Source organism: Equus caballus, chromosome 1, assembly GCF_041296265.1.
Source record: "Equus caballus isolate H_3958 breed thoroughbred chromosome 1, TB-T2T, whole genome shotgun sequence".
NCBI lineage: Eukaryota > Metazoa > Chordata > Mammalia > Perissodactyla > Equidae > Equus > Equus caballus.
In genome coordinates this window covers 57,314,623-57,332,184 of record NC_091684.1, presented here as the reverse complement: position 1 = coordinate 57,332,184, position 17,562 = coordinate 57,314,623, and the positions used below count along the sequence as shown (strand labels likewise).

At 36.0% G+C, this 17,562-nt stretch overlaps 1 protein-coding gene across 17 annotated transcripts in view; it reads left to right on the top strand.

Annotated features, from left to right (window-relative positions):
• Window positions 1-17,562, top strand: part of HERC4 (HECT and RLD domain containing E3 ubiquitin protein ligase 4) — a 140,992-nt gene that overhangs the window by 87,138 nt on the left and 36,292 nt on the right. For all 17 annotated transcript variants that reach the window (XR_011422836.1, XR_011422837.1, XR_011422830.1 and 14 more), the window contains one exon: window positions 10,810-10,929. Coding sequence is in view for 8 of the 17 variants with exons in the window: in XM_001503581.5 (XP_001503631.1) it covers window positions 10,810-10,929 (120 nt within the window). In the remaining 9 variants the exon portion in view is untranslated. The remainder of the gene's footprint in view (window positions 1-10,809; window positions 10,930-17,562) is intronic.

Here is a 17,562-nt window from a genome sequence, read left to right as displayed (position 1 = left end):
ATACAATATATGTAATTATTATACATTTATAAGGCAGTGATTTTGTTATCACCACTGCCACCATTTGGATGGGAAACTGCTACTTTTGACTTGATTTATTGGGTTATGAGGAAACTGGGTTCTTGTTTGAAGCTGTTACATACTCAAAAGCAGAATGATACTGGTATCAATTTCTTAATCATCTCTTACTGGGAGTCTTTAGGGCAATCACTTATCTTTCTTCTACCCCTTACTTTGGAGAAAACTTTCTGTGGTCCTAATCTGCCATAAATAGATACCCCTAGATATTAACTGTCAGGGGTGATTCATTTTCATTTTTAGTGAAACCCAAGTTTCTTGTCAGAAACTTGTTTTTTCAAAGACACCTTACATCTTACAACTATATATATGCCTTCTCTCTGCTTCATGGTTAATAATCAGGAGAAGCTTCCTTAAACAGTTTCCTTATTGACCTAACCCTGGAGCTGGATTAGGAACTAGAGAACTGGACTGTGTTTTTCCTAATCATTTCAGGATATATGGATGACTTGTTCCTCCCTTATGTCATGTCTTTTGGAAAGCTTTTGAATTAAAAATCATTCCCAGTACTTCAAATGGCATCATAAGAAAGATAGCTTTGGTACCTGCTGTCAGAAATGGATGTATTACCAGATAAATGAGTTTACTCACAAGTAATTGGGTTGTTTAGTAGTTTCTGAGTTTTTACACAGTACATCATTGAGATGCTGATATGCCAAAAGAATTACTTCGTTTGTCTAGCCTAATTGCTACATATCGTGTTAATCTTCTAGATCAGTGATTTTCAAACTCTTTTTGGTAAGGAACCATTAAGTAAACCAAACAGAGAAGATGCACATATATAGTTAACATATACCACCTCTGAACTGAAATTCATAAACCAGAATACTAACCTGTAATTAAAATGTGAAATAAAAGTGTTATGATCAAACATATATAGATTTTATTTTATACATTTTAGGCAATAATACTGAATGTGTAGGTCGTTTTGAACTTGTACCATATGATTTCATTTTTATTTTACAAATATTTACTGAGTGCCTACTATGTGCTTATCATTATATTAGACATTAGGGATGCTGTGATAAGGAAAAGATGTGATTTCTGCTCTTGTCAAGATTATAAATGTAAAGTGGTTGTATACATACAAGTAAATAGGCATTTATGATATAGCATGGTAGGTGCTAGGTTAAGGAAAATGAAGGGTGCTATGGGAACACATAGGAGGACATGTAACTCAGAAGAATTAAGGAAGGCTTCTTGGAGAAGATGATGTCTTGCCAATCTTATCTACCATACAAATGTATTTTTTTAATTTTATTTTATTTTAATTTTTTTTTAAAGATTTTATTTTTTTCCTTTTTCTCCCCAAAGCCCCCCAGTACATAGTTGTATATTCTTCGTTGTGGGTCCTTCTAGTTGTGGCATGTGGGATGCCGCCTCAGCGTGGTTTGATGAGCAGTGCCGTGTCCGCGCCCAGGATTCGAACCAACGAAACACTGGGCCGCCTGCAGCGGAGCGCGCGAACTTAACCACTCGGCCACGGGGCCAGCCCCATACAAATGTATTTTTATATATTTTTTAAAACTGTTGATTTTATATGGAAATCTCTATGCAGGTTTTTTGGGTCAATCTTCTGTTCAGTGTCTACTTTCCCTATTTTAAATTTTTTTATTTTTGATTTTTTTTGCCAAGGAAGTTCCCCCTGAGCTAACATCTGTGCCAGTCTTCCTCTATTTTGTATGTGGGTTGCCACCACAGCATGGCTGCCAATGAGTGCTGTAGGTCCATGCCTGGGAACTGAACCTGGGCTGCCCAAGTGGAGCATGCCAAACTTAACCACTAGGCCATGGGGCCGGCCTGTAATTTCGCTGCTTTTAAAGCCATGTTAACTGGTTTTTTTTTCTAGTTATTAAGTCATTGTGACTGAATTAACTATCAGCCATAATTTTCCCCCAAATCTAAGTTTGACTGAAATTTGTCTGTTCCTGAACCAAACCGGGTTTCTGAATTGTTATTTTTATTCTAACTAGCATTTCTTTTCAAAAACACGTATTATGTCTGCAGGATATACAAATTGGAAACACTGATTGCTGTAGATGAAGGAAACTGCTGTTTACCTTTTAAAATCTAAAATATTTAAGATAAAGAAAAATATAAAGAGGTCAATGGGACATGAACTGTTTTCTACAAGAGTCAATAAATTTTAGAGTCCAATGTGGTTAAAAGTTTTTATATTTATCAACATAAATATTGGAGAAAGAAAAGTCAATGAATTTTTTGTGTAATTGTTGTGTGTATTTTCTTTTTAGTAGAAAGAGTGACTAAAAGCTTTAGGGCAAGGGTCTGCAAACTTTTCCTGTAAAGAGCCAGATTTTATACTTTGTGAGCCATATGCTTTCTGTTACAACTACTCAGCTCTTAACTCTGCTGCAAACATTATGTAAATGATGGGTGTGGCTGCTTTCAAATAAAACTTTAGTTATAAAAGCAGCCTGTGGGCAGAATTTGGCCCACAGGCTGTAGTTTGCTGACCCTTGCTTTAGCATGAAGGTTTTGATCTCCATATATTAACTAAGTTGTCTTTGTTTTGTTGAAAAGCCAGGAATAGCAGTTTCACTCTGGTGAGTTTCTTCCAAATGAGTACCCTGACCACAGATATAAATTAATCAAACAGTGAAAAAAAGAGCACAAAGTGCTTTTGTCAATGAATGGAGGAATTAAAAGTGTCGACTTTGAAAATGAAAGCAATATTATCAATAGGTGCTTCTTAAACTGGATTTAAAATAGGGGTACAGGGCCGGCCCAGTGGCGCAGCGGTTAAGTTGGCACGTTCCACTTCTCAGCAGCCTGGGTTCGCCCGTTCGCATCCCAGGTGTGGACATGGCACCGCTTGGCATGCCATGCTGTGGCAGGCATCCCACATATAAAGTAGAGGAAGATGGGCACGATGTTAGCTCAGGGCCAGGCTTCCTCGGCAAAAAGAGGAGGACTGGCAGTAGTTAGTTCAGGGCTAATCTTCGTCAAAAAAAAAAAAAAAAAATAGGTGTACAAGAGTAAGCCATGGGATCAAGCATTGATTGTACTTGATGACAAATAATTTTAGACATATTCATAAAAAGAAAAAAATGTTTTATATATATTCTAAATATATAAATATTCTAAATATATGTTACAGATACTTATATATACAAATCATATATATTTTTTATATATATATATGAACATATGTTAAGGAATAAAATTAGATAGTCATATAGTGAGTTAAGAATGCATGTATATTAGAGAGGCCTGTGTTAGATTTCTGGCTCTGTTAGCTGTGTGACCTTAGTTAAGTTTTTTGAACTCTAATCCACATGAGGATAATAGTAGTATCTATTTCATAGGGTTGTTGTAAAGATTAAATGAGATGATGTACCTGGTGTCTGCTTAGTTAAGTGGTCCTTACTGATAGCTATTATTATTTTATTATTGGAACATAAAATCTGAGTGTATTTTAAGGTAAAATCTACACGTCAGTGAAAATTTAAAGTGCCATTAGAAGCATGAACTGTATTTATCTATCTATCTATCTATCTTACTCATTTTATTTCTCTCTCCATTCATCTCATGTTTATTGAGCATCTGTTTGGACACAGCAGTCTGGTAGATATATACCTTTACTAGATGATTCCTTTTGTTCCTTTTCAGTCACTGCTTAGTTGGTTTAGTGTGCATGTGATTTGTTAAAAATTATAAACAATTATTTTTGTTATTCTCCATAGGAAACTTAGCTAGTTTTATTTAGTTTGTGTGTTAGATCAACTTCTTTGTTGTTTTCAGTGGTTTATTTTCTTCTCCCAATGTGGTCTCTCTCTAAATGTCTGCATTTGGCCCTTTTTGCTTTACTCTTTACCTCTCCTTGACCTCCTGCCACAGCTTTAGTTGTCTCCTTGAAGGAAAATGGTTCTCAATTATGTGTTTCAGGCAAACCTTTCTCTTGAGCTGCTTGACAGTCTTGCCATCATTTTAAACTGAAAAAACGTTTAATACCAAATTTCTTATCCTTCCCACCTCTCACTCCTGCCCTATCAAGATTGTCATCTTTTCCTGACTTGGTATGTATGTGTTACTAGCAATTTTTTTTCCCCACTTTCTCAGGCTTGAAATTTTGAAGTTGTCTTTGACTCTTCTCTTGTTTTCTATATCCACTTAGATACCATGACCTCTGCATTCTTTCTTACTATCAAGAAATCTTGAATCGTTAATATCCCAATTCATTTTCCTGCCACTAGTCTGTCTCATTCTTGACTATACTTCACTCTGCCAACAGAATAATTTTCATAAAATATCACTCTGATTCTGGGGCTGGCCCCGTGGCCGAGCGGTTAGGTTCGCGCGCTCCGCTGCAGGCGGCCCAGTGTTTCGTTGGTTCGAATCCTGGGCGCGGACATGACACTGCTCATCAGACCACGCTGAGGCGGCGTCCCACATGCCACAACTAGAAGGACCCACATCGAAGAATATACAACTATGTACCGGGGGGCTTTGGGGAGAAAAAGGAAAAAATAAAATCTTAAAAAAAAAAAATCCCTCTGATTCTATCATTTGTTGACTCTAAAACCTCAAATTATTTCCCCATGTATCAGCTCTTGCCACAGTAATGCTCTGCAACAAAACATGCTACAACTCATTGGCATATAGTAATAAGCATTTATTCTCATTCTTACTGGAGTGGGTCCTGCTTCAACCTGCAAGTTGGCAGAAGTTGGTTGACCTAGACAGGATTTAGCTGGGCTTAACTCCAAGCTGCATGTTGGGTCCAGGTCTGCTTCATGGGCCTCTCATTCTCCTTGGACCAGCAGTTTAGCTGGGGCAGGTGTATATAAATCTTTGTCTCCTTTAGCTCATGCTGTTCTCTTTGCGTAGAATATTCTTCCTCAAACTTTTTGAAATCCTTTCCATTTACTTCACTCCTTATTTTTTATTTTGAATATCTTTATATACACAGAAACATGGAAAGACAAAATAGATACCGGTATGCTCTCCATCCTAGATTCAGCAACCATTAATAGGCTGTCCCATTAACTTTATACATATGTGTGGGTATATACTTTTTTCTTGAATCATTTGAAGGTAAAATCCTGATATTGCCTTTTAATACTGCAGCATTCATCATCTTGGGCATTTTCCTACATAACAGCAGTACTACTACTTTTCTTAAGAAAATTAACTATAATTCTGTAATATCATCTGTCTATCCAGGCATATTCAAATTTTCTCTGTTATACCAAAATTTTATATATATAGATAGAAAGATCTCTACCTCCGGTCCAGGCACAGAGGTCTTTTATTATTTTTTTTTTAGAAAGATTAGCTCTGAGCTAACTACTGCCAATCCTCCTCTTTTTGCTCAGGGAGACTGACCCTGAGCTAACATCCATGCCCATCTTCCTCTACTTTATACGTGGGACGCCTGCCACAGCATGGCTTTTGCCAAGCGGTGCTATGTCCGCATCCGGGATCCAAACCAGCAAACCCCGGGCCGCTGAGAAGCTGAATGTGCGAACTTAAGCGCTGCACCAACGGGCTGGCCCTTTTTAAAAATATTTATTTATTTATTTTTTTGGTGAGGAAGATTGGCCCTGAGCTAACATCTGTTGCCAATCTTCCTCTTTTCTTTTTTTTTCCTTCCCTCCCCAAAGCCCCAGTACATAGTTGTATATCCTAGTTGTAGGTCATTCTAGTTCTTCTGTGTGGGATGCTACCTCAGCATGGCTTGACGAGTGGTGCTAGGTATGCGTCTAGGATCTGAACTGGCAAACCCTGGGCCACTGAAGCAGGGCACATGAATTTAATCTCTACACCACCAGGCCAGCCTCCCCAAAATGTTTTTATATCACTGCTTATTTTAAAATTAGAGTCCAGTCAAATTTTGTTTTTTGCGATTGTTGAGTCTTGTTAGTCTCTTTTCTGATCTATGAACGTAGTGTATCTCGTCATTTATTTAGGTCTCTTTATTTTCTCTCTTTATTTGTAGTTTTCGGGGATCCTGCATATCTTTTGTTAAATTTATTCCTAAATATTTTATGTTTTTGATGCTTTGTAAATGATAATTTTAAAATTTCTATTTTCCAATTACTTATTGCTAGTATGGAGAAATTCAGTTGAGTTTTCTGTATTGACCTTATACTCTGTGACCTGGATAAATTAATTTATCAGTTCCAGTAATTCTCTTACAGATTTATTTGGACTTTTTATGTATACAAGCATGTTATTTTCTTACCTTGTTTTATTAAGACTTCCAGTACAGTGTTGAATATAAATGGTTGCAGGGGACATCCTTGTCTACTTCCTTATCTTAAAAAGAAAGCTTTCAATATTTTACCAATAAGTATGATGTTGGCTGTAGAGGTTTTTTTTTGCAGAAGATTACCCCTAAGCTAACATACAGTGCCAATCCTCCTCTTTTTGCTGAGGAAGATCGGCCATGAGCTAACATCTGTGCCCATCTTCCTCTATTTTATATGTGAGCCTGCCACAGCATGGCTTGATAAGCGGTGCATGGGTCCGAGCCTGGGATTCAAACCAGCAAACCCCAGACCACAGAAGCGGAGCATGCGAACTTAACTGCTGGGCCACTGGGCTGGACCCCAGAATTTTTTTTTTTTTAGGTGGGCTTTATTGTTTTGAAGACCTTCCCTTCTATTCCTGGTTTGCAGAGAATGTTTATTATGAGGGGAGTTGAATTATTTTAGATGCTTTTTTCTGCATCTGTTGAGATGAAAAATGATTTTTTTCTGAAATGTAGTGAAATTCATTGGTATTTGAATGTTACCCCAAGCTTGCATTCCTGGGATAAACTCCACTTGAGCATTATATGTTATACTTTATATATGTTGTTGGGTTTAATTTGCTAATATTTTGTTGATGGTTTTATGTCTTGTTCTTGAGAGATGTTGATCTGATAATTTTTGTTTCTCATATTGTCATCAGCTTTTAGTTGTCAAGGTTATTCTAGCTTCATAAAATGAATTAAGAAATGATTCCCCTTTCTCTGTTTTCTGAGTTTGAGATTATTTCTTCCTTAAATGTTTGATAGAATTCACTAGTGAAATCATCTTGGCCTGGAAATTTCTTTTGGGAAATTTTAAAATTTCATATTAAATTAAAAAAATAGAGTGTAATTTGTGTTTTCTGTTTCTTCTTGAGTCAGTTTTGGTAAGATATCTGTGTGATTGATGTCCCCTCTTTTATTCCTGATAGTGGTAATTTGTGCTTTCTCTTTTTTTTCTTGTCCAGTCTGGCTAGAGGCTTATCAGTTTTACTGATCTTTTCATAAGGCACATTTGCTTTCATTGATTTGTCTCTAGTGTTTTCCTGTTTTTTCTTTCATCAATTTCTACTGTTTATTTTCTTCCCTCTACTTGATTTGTCCTTAACATGATCATCTTTTTATGTGTTCTTAAATTAGAGGCTTAGATGATTGGTTTTAGATCTTTTACTAACATGATCATTGAATACTATAAATTCCCTCCTGTACTCTGCTTTACCAACATCCCACAAATTCTGATGTTTGTTTTTATTTGCATTAAGTTAAAAGTATTTTCCTAAAGCCCCTGTCTTTTCACTCCAACACCTGAGTCATCTCTGCATCTGGCTCTGTTGATTGTTTTGTCTCTAGACTTTTTTTTGGTAGTTTTTGTTTGTTTTATTTTGCTTATTTGCTTTTTGATATGTCTCATAATTTTTGGTTGTTTATAAAATGGTAGAGGCTGAAGTAATTAGATTTGAAGCTGTAATGGGTACACTTCTTCTGTGTGGCTGTTATTGTGGGGATTTAAGTCAGTCTAGTCAGGAGTTAAACTGGGATTGAGTTTTTAGTTTGCCATAGTTGCCTTCATTGCACAAGAGGCCTCAAAATTCCTCTGATGTTGCCTGATGTGTAGGGCAGAGGTGAAATGTCAAAAGTTTTTTCTCAGTGTTTGTCCTGCACTCCACATTCCTACTCCCTAGAGGGCTTGCTCCTCTCACTCATGCCCCTCCCCAGTGGTAAACTGGTATTGCTTGTTACTCAGTGCTTTCAAGATTGGTAGAGGAGAGAGGATAGAAAAAGTTCTTTGTTGTTGTGGTGTAGGCTTTATCTTATTAAGTGTGCCTGGACCTTGGGTTTGGGACTTTCTCAGAGTTTCTGCCCCCTCCTCCAGCAGTAGGAGGCCTCTGGTCCTACTGATATAAGATTCTGGGCTCAGAACTGTTCTTGTCCCTCTTCCTCTCAGGGATTGAGGGTTTTCCCTCCTCCAGCAACAAGGCATAGAATTTGCTTCTCTTTCTTCAGCGGCATAAGGCCTTTCCTCTCTCTATTTGAGAGAAGGATCTGGGCAGGGTGACTGGCCTTGTTTCTTTCTCACAGTGGCAGCCAATTCCTTATAGCACTGAGAGAGGCTCTTGATCTTCCGCCCTGTTTCCAGTCATCCTCATGGGCACCCAGTGGAGGTCTCTGGAAAAGAGTCTGAGAGAGTGCAACCTGTCTGGGACTCCTCGGGGTTTTATACTGTCAAGTTATCCCATACACAGCCTGAAGCAATTTCTTAAAATTTTAGGTGATTTCTTCTTCCCTGCTTGTATAACAGTGGTATCTTCCTCCTGCCCTGCCACAAGTGACCCATTTCTGGCATCCTATTTCTCTTTGGAAGTATCTGTCCATCCTTGGAATTCTGGCTGCTTGGTTATCTTGTGACTTTAGCTCTCTGATAGATTCAAGAAAAGTTTTGGGTAATTTAGAAGTGTCTTGTTTAATTGCCAATGTTCTAGGATTTTCCAAATATCTTTTTGTTACTGATTTTTTAATTCCATTGTGGTCAGAGAATATGCTTAGTATACTTTGGTTTCTTTTAAGTGTATTTATTACGACTTGTTTTGTGGTGCAGGATATGGTCTATTTTAGTGAACATTCCATGTACAATTACTGGGTGAAATGTTCTGTGACGGTGAGTTCAAGTTGACTGAAATTGTTGTTCAAATCTTTTATACTTACTAATTTTGTCTATTTTTTTCTATTAGTCAGCAGGACATGGGTGTCAAAATTTCCAACTATGATGGTGCTTCTGTCAATTTTTCCTTCATGTATTTTGAAGTGCTGTTATTTGGGGTTGTTATGAATTCTTGATAAATTAATCCTTTTATCATTATGAAATGTGCCTATTTTCCTATAGCAATGCTTGTCTTAAAGTCTGCTTTTTAAGAGTAACTTCTCAGTTGTTGCTTTCTGCTGGGGTTTTGTTCCCCCCAAGTCTCACCTGTGCGCTCGTGGTTTAAGAGTTAGCCAATGATATGGGGGAATTTGCGTGTGGATTTTGGGGCTTCACCCTCTGGATTCCTTTCTGGGATTTTTATTCTCACTGTCTGCCATGTTGGCAGCCTCAATCTCTGACCTGTTACTCCTCTGTTTGGTGAAACTGCTGCTTTCTGCTTGAGCTCTATCCCTTGCCCCTCATGCGTATTTGGAAGTACTCCTGTGGGAAAAAATGTGGATCTCACACGTGCTTTCCTTCTTTCAAAGAATGTGTCATTCCTGTTTTGGTTGGTTTCCAGTGTTTTTGTTTTCTTGAAAGATTGGCATCTGAGCTAACAACTGTTGCCAGTTTTTTTTTTCTGCTTTTTCTCCCCAAATCCCGCCAGTACATGGTTGTATATTTCACTTGTGGGTTCTTCTAGTTGTGGCATGTGGGACACCGCCTCAACATGGCCTAATGAGTGAGGCTATGTCAGCACCCAGGATCCGAACTGTTGAAACCCTGGGCTGCTGAAGCGGACTGTGTGAACTTAACCATTCGGCCACAGGGCCAGCCCCCCAGTGTTTTTAAATAGTTGGTTTTTTTGTATATTATCCAGAGTTTATCATTGTTATTGTCAGGTGTTTTAGTCTGATACAAGGTACTCTGCCATATTCAGTACCAGAACTCCTCTAGTCTCTTTTAATTTACAACCATGCCCACATTTTTCTCCTATTACCTTGACTTTTTGGAGAGTTCTGGCCTTCTTCTTGTCTTCTTGTAAAAGTCCTACAATCAGGATATTTGTCTGATGATTTCCTCATGGTGATATTTAACTTGTTCCTCTATCCCTTGTATTTTCTGTTAACTGGAATTTAGATCAAAGGACTTGATTAGATTCAGGTTAAACATTTTTTTGCTTCATAGATAATGTTTGTACTTACTGTTGTATTATGTCATCAGGAACATAATATTTGATTGTCCTAGTACTGGTAGTGATTAATTTGATCACTTGGTTAAGGTAGTGCTCTCCACTGTAAGGATTTTTTTTCCCTTTATAGTTAGTAAGTAATTTCTAGGGTGGTAATTTGTTCTCTCTTAATTATCACATCCCACTCATCTGTCACCTCTTTGTTTATTCTAATCAGATGCCCATACAAGATGACACTTAATGAACATTAGCTATTCTTATTGTTATTGAAGTCCCATTCTTCAACCAGAAGTCCTTACAGTTTTTAGCTTATATGTACTGTATATCCTTCAATGGTATATACCTCATACTGTGTGGTGGTTACATAAATATTTTTCTTTTTTACTGGATTTTGAGGTACTTAATGCAGATATCACATCTTACAAGCCTTTGTGTTTCTTATATCACTTATCTAGCATTTTGCATATAGTATGCACTCAGTGAATTACTTTTTACAGGAAGAGAAAATTAGCTGAGAAATCTCAATCCTTTTTCTATTTAAACATTTTTCAGTCTCTGACAGGTACTGTTAAAATTTAATGTTAATTGCGCATTTATTTTTTGTAGGTAAATGAGAAATCGGGACAGATTATACAGTATGATAAATTTTATATACATGAAGTACAAGAATTGATAGACATAAGGAATGATTATATCAACTGGGTCCAACAGCAGGCATATGGAATGGTATGTTTCCTGTTGTATTTTATGATTTCATTTTTATGTATCATTTGTTCTAATACAAAAGAAACAGTTGTTTGTTTTGAAACGCCAAAGTTTTTGCAGAGCTTATTTTTGAAATAAAAACACATTGCAAAAGAGCAGTTACATAGCAGGCAGTATTTACAGGTTAACATTCCACTCTTATACCAAAGCCAAAGCAAAGAGATGGATTATACTTTTCTAAAGAAAAATGCAAATATGACATGGATTGTTAACTCTCATTTTCCATGAGTTTGCCTCTTAATTCTCTAGTGTTGAGAATACTGGATTCCCTGATACTGGACTCTAAGAATGTATTACTGTTGGGAGATCAGTGCCTGAGAACTACCAGAAGAGAACCCCAGGACCATTGATTCTATTTTTTATTTTTTCCCCCTTTAATGTATTTAATTTTATTTCAGATTTTTGATGTACATCCACGTGTACATCTTTTCATGTACCTAAGTCTCTAAAAACTAGATACTTAATGTCTTGTTAAAATAATAGCGTAGTTTTATAAAACTTGAATTAAGCACATGAAATTTTAATATAGTAATGGGTAAGCAGCTACGTATAATACAGTCAGGTTTAATACTCTTATTTGCTAACCGTTACAATATACTTGAGGCCAACTTTTCCACCCTCGAAACGAGTAATTTAACAATGTGTATGTAGCAGTTGTAGGAGGGTGAGTAGCCTTTCATTGCTTACTGGGCACCAACTGCAAGCTTCTTGTGGATAAGCACTTGTCATTTTATTCACCAGCACCTTTAATAGTGTCTGGAATATATCTAGTAGGCACTAAAAAAGTACAGTAGTCTTTGAATGGCAGTGTGGTTAGTGCATGCTGTTTTTAGGATACTCTCACCAGTAGGAATCAGATCCCTTCTAGAACATCTTTTGCTTTCCTAGGTCCTTGGATTTGGATTGGGAGAGACTTAGTGATTTTTCCCCCCAAATCGCTGAGAGACTAGATCAAGTTTACAGCCATCCTACAGATTTAGGTCTGTTCATTTGCTCATTCAACAGATACTTACTGAGAATCTCCTGTTACAGGCACTTATTTAGATACTGGAAATATAGTGATGAACCAGACAGTTAAGGACCCTGTTCTCATGGAATTTATAACCTAGCGGGCAAGATGGATAGTAATCAAATAAAGCAAAAAATATTAGCCAGTAATATGTACTATATAGAGAATTAAAAGAAGAGAATGTAATTAATAAAGACAGGATGGTTTCTTGTGATTGGATAATTAGGAAAGTCTTGTCTGATGAAGCATGAAGTGTAATCTAAATGACAAGAAGCAGCCATATAAGATCAGAACAGAGAGAATTTCAGGAAAAATAAACATCTAGTAAAAGACCTTAAGTGAGAACAAGCTTGACATGTTTGAAGGAGAGAAAGAGGCCAATACGGCTAAAATATGGGAGTAGGGAGAGTTCTGGGAAAGGATCAGAGAAATGGGCAAGTGCCTCATCATGGAGGGTTTAGTAAATTAGGATCAGGAACTGAAGTGTTAGGGTAAGCCATTGGAGGCTGGTAAGCGGGGTGGGGGTGGGGGAATAAAATGTGATTTATATTTTTGAATAATCACTCTGTCAGCTATGTGGGGAACGGAGCAAAAATGAAAGAGGGAGACTAGTCAGAAGACTGTTTTAGTAGATTAAGGGAGAGAAAATGATGGGTTTGACTAGGAGGGTAGTCATATAGATGGAAGATGGAAATGGACTTGGAATACCTCTTGGGGGTAAAAGGGACAAAATTGCTAATGGATTGGATATGAGATGAGGAAAGGAGAGAAATCAACAAAGGACATTAAGAAGGAGTGGCAGGTGAGGTAGGAGGAAAACTAGGAGAGAGTTGTGGAAACCAAAATTAAAAAGTGAAGAGAGACTCTGTTGAATGCTCCTGAGAAATAGGATAAAACCATAGAAGCGAGCAATGAATTTGATTCTGTGAAGGTTGTTGGTAACCTTGATAATGCCAGTCTGGAGTAAGATATGCTTAAGAGAAATTTGGAGTTGAGGAATAGGGAAGAACAACCCTAGGCAATGCTTTCAAGAAGTTCCACATTGAAGAGGAAGGAGTAAAAAAAAAGTAGAGTAGTAGCTGGAGTCAAAGGATGACGGTTTTTTAAGAAAGAAAATACTAGACTTCAGGAAAGTTTGAATAAATATTTCCTTTTTCCTTCCCTGTTTAAACTCAATCTCTCACCTATGCAAAGCTTTTCAAACTCTTCTTCCAGACCACCCCTAAGAGCAGGAGAAAAAAACCTATTTCTCGAGGTTATTAACTTTCCCTCGGCAAGCGCAAAATTTGGGACATAAATATTTATTGCAATGTAAAAGAGATTTAAATGATTTACCATTGAGGAAAGTGGGTGCTTCAGAAAATGAACTTTGTTTATCCCGAGACTTTGCCTGTAAACCCTGACATACCACATACCCTAGGTGAGCAGCGTTTCTGAAATAGGAGTGATATGGACCTCTTTTAAGGTAAAAATATTTGTTAGGAAGCCGTGTTCACTTAGATTAATTATGATTGTCTTATTTAAATACGTACAAACATTAAACTAGTTCTGAACTCCTGGTGCTTAGCTTTTACAAGAACTCTAAAACCATAACAAATTTATAAATTAATTATAAATGATACTACAAATTTAAAAATCAAGTTATATTTAGTATGGAGGATGATTATATTCTGATGATCAGGAATCTCAGCCCACAACCTAAATATGATAAGGAAGCAGTGTAATCTAAGAGTGGCTGGGTTCAAATCCTATCTCGGTATTTATTCACTCTGTGTCCTTGAGGAAATTACTTAATACCTTTTCTGTAAATTAGAGATAATAGTACCTACCTTATATAGTTATTGAAAAGATTAATATGATTCATATAGAGTGCTTGAGGCAGTTCTTGGCACATAGATAAGTCTTGGTAAAATGGTGGTTATTACTGCTGGCTGCCTTGATATAGGCTTTCAGTTTGGCAGTAGCCTCTATTCTGAGGTGTCTGATAAGTGTTCTCTTGCTACCTTTCTCTGTTTGAACTACAATGAAAAATTTGCTTTTAGAATGAGATGTGATACTCCTTTGGCCTTCACTCATCAAGCACATCATTTATGTATGAAGTCCTAGATATAGAGATCTTAAAAGGTACTAGTTTGATTATAGTCACAGCCATTGCAACTCTTGGAGTTTCATGGTAATACTGGGATTATAAATGGATTATTCTAATTTTATATTTTTTAAGTCAATTTTTTAAAATTATTGAAATAGAAACACTAAAATTAAAAATTCTCCCAGAGCACTCATAGACTTGTAAGAATATATCCCCCAGGGATCTGCAAGCCAAGTTCGAGAAACATTATTCTACAGAGTCATATCCTTCTGGATCACTGTGAATTAGATCAGATATCCTTTGACATCCAATTTTATATCTAGTATGTAGGTCATAAACTACTTTTGTTCTGAGTTAAGAGAAATGCCAATCTAATAGGATTTTTTAGTTAGCAATAATCTTGTGCTGCATGGAAAAGCTGTGGTTTGAATGTTTACTTTTAAGTTTGCCATGCCTGTATCCAAACTCCTCTTGGTATACAGCTGTGGTGATATCAAACTGAATTTCCTTAGGAGCTGTTTCAGTGCTATCATTTTCTGGTAAGAGGCAGGACAGAACCACCTTCCTATTTCTAGGCTTTTCCTCTTTCCTTGTCATTCTCTGCAGATCTGTTATAGGGTTGCTGTACTTGAGAGTTGCCCTCTGTTACCCTACTCTTTCAACCACATGCTTTTCCTTTCTCTTGATTTATAGACAAAGTGATATTGAATAGGTGGTTGTGACAGTAGAAGCTTGTTCTTTATGTAATTTGCGTAATGGGTTTAATATCACATCTTAGAAACCAGAATCCAGAACCCATGATTTGGGTTCTTTTAATCTACCTCTAGGAATAGAAGGCTGGCAATTTACTTTGAAGGTGTTTGTGCAACCCTTAAATACTTCATTAATTTATATTGTGACATTTGACGTCACAGAACTTCTTTCTTTGAGAGAGTTCAAAGCACTTTCATATTTCCATATAGCTCTAAAGGCTTTTTTTCCTGAGGCTTATTAATAAAATTCATACTTGTCTTTTATAATCTCAATGATGTCTTAACCTGGTCTTAATACTGAGTTGACCATCATGTTGATCCTATAAGTAAAGTTTAAAGAATTATATTCTAAAGGTACTCACATGCTATTTTGTGATGATATAGATGTGTGTATGTGTATTATATACACATATACATATGTATACACACATATATACATATATATGTATTTATATGTATAATATACACACATACGTATGTATACCATTATTGAACAAGAGTTATGGTCTTGGAATAATTCCATTGCTTCAGTGTGAAAGTTTAAGATATTCTTTGATAGAACATAATTACTAAGAACTATAAGAAATATATGTCTGTAAATTTTAATTATATATGTATACATAACTTTACCTTCTTCTAAACACTGCAAGGGAATTATTTTACCTTTATTATATTTGTCTTTATGCCATAATTTGTTGAGATTTTTTTTTCTTCCATTTCCTTTTTTGCCCGAGAAAGTATTTTAAGAATCCCTTGGGTATATACTTCCTGATCTCTAACTATTAAAAACTAACTCTGTGAAATTTTTTGCTTTCTTTGTAATATCCTTTTGTACTGCTGAGACTTCTAACTTTTCACTTCACCCCCTTCCATTATCCCATTCTTTTTTACCTTTTTTCTTTTACATGTTTCAGGAAGTTTTTGCTTGATCCTCCTGCTCCTGTTGGTTACTACATAAGCTTCTCCATTTTGTTTGTTTTTCAATGCTCTCATCTTGGTGTATGAAACTACTTTTTTTAGTTGGATTCCTTTTGCTTTTTATCTGGTTTTCTCCCTCAACAGTAATCTCTTGCCAAATAAAAGAGCACATGGGTTCTCTTTCTTTTTATCTTCTGCTTTTGATGATTTTTCTCCTTTTTCTAGGTACTGTTCTCAGTTGTACATTTCTTTACGCTCTTTTAACTTTGCTCTTAAATTGTTTATAAAAAATACCTTAGTGAGTACTACTAAACTCTTTGCTCTTTTTTCTTCCCTTTCTTATACTTTTAGTTACTACATAAACATATCATCAATATATATCTAGTAAAAATTTAATAATTTAGAATAAAATACAGAAAGATCTGTGTTGGGTCTGTGCATGTTTGAATTACTATGAGATTCAAGTTAAGCATTTTTTTAAAATGCATGTTCATTTATGTCAAGAACCATGTATACTTATGTAAGACATGTCAGATATAAGTAGGTACTAATAAAGACATTTACTAATTTGGAGAAATTCTAACAGTCTTTGAAATTACAGTTTATGTATATATATTTTTAAGTAGTAAGTGTTATTTATTCAATATTGTGCTGTGTGTATAAATCATCACTGTATTTGTGCAATGGAGTTAAATTTTTTACTTTAACTATGGACATTACTCAGCTAGCAACATGACATGTTCATCAGCAAAGTAGGAAGATAGACTGATATAATAGCTGGGGAGACCCAGCTTTGGGAAGATACACCAGTACTTCCTGAGTTTGAATTTCTTCTTCATTTAATAAAATGAAGAAGTTAAAGTAGGTTTGTTCCCTCTTGCAGCTTTAATATTTCCCAGAAAAGTTCATCCTTGCTTTTTAAAGCTCCCTTGTCATTTTTAATGACATTAATGTTTTGCAGACTCTTGGACTGATTCCTTATGCATTGGATTAGCAAATTATGTTTGTGTATTTTCCATTTCCTTCATGTTTTAGAAATATCTTCTTATTTCTGACAAGTTGCCAAGACCTTTCATATTTATTTGGATTACTTTAATAACTTTGGTATCCTCTCTTTATCCCTTCTCAGAATATAACATGTTATGCTCTTAAATCACGATGACACCAGCAATGGTATAGTGTTTTGCCATAAGTCATTAGTTAAAACTAAAATGTGCCAAGGAGTTTCATCTTTTTTGTCTATAACCAACTGGAACCATCATTAACTATTGGTGTTAAAACTTAATGAAGTCTGCTTTAGCCCATGAGATTCTGACTTTTGAACATTCCTTCAGGCTTTTCTCACTCTAGCTTCTAGGACATTGGGTAACTAAAATTAGGCATGCCTTGACCCAATTTCAGGGCCCCCACTCTAAAAACAGCCAACAGTTAGTGCTGGAGTACATATAGCGTCAACAATAGGTCACACATTAAATGATACGTTGAACTTTTAGCAATAGACGTTTAATTGACTTCACAAGTTTTGTAGTATCCTATCCCCAACCCCCACACCACTTTGTTTTCCTTTTAAATTTCCCTTGGAAATACTACTTCGACTAAGGTAGATTTGCAGCTAGCATAACAGCTACCTTACAACTCCAGTATTTCCCAGAAGAGTTCATCTTTGCTTTTTCTAAGCCTTTACTTTTTTTAAATGTTTGACCTTTTGTCTAAGATCCTTAAGCCTTAAATTTAAATTTGTAATAATGATCTTAATCTGGTTTTTTCTTTGATGCCTCACTCCTAGATAAATCATTTTACTTGATATCTAATACAGTCATAGGTTG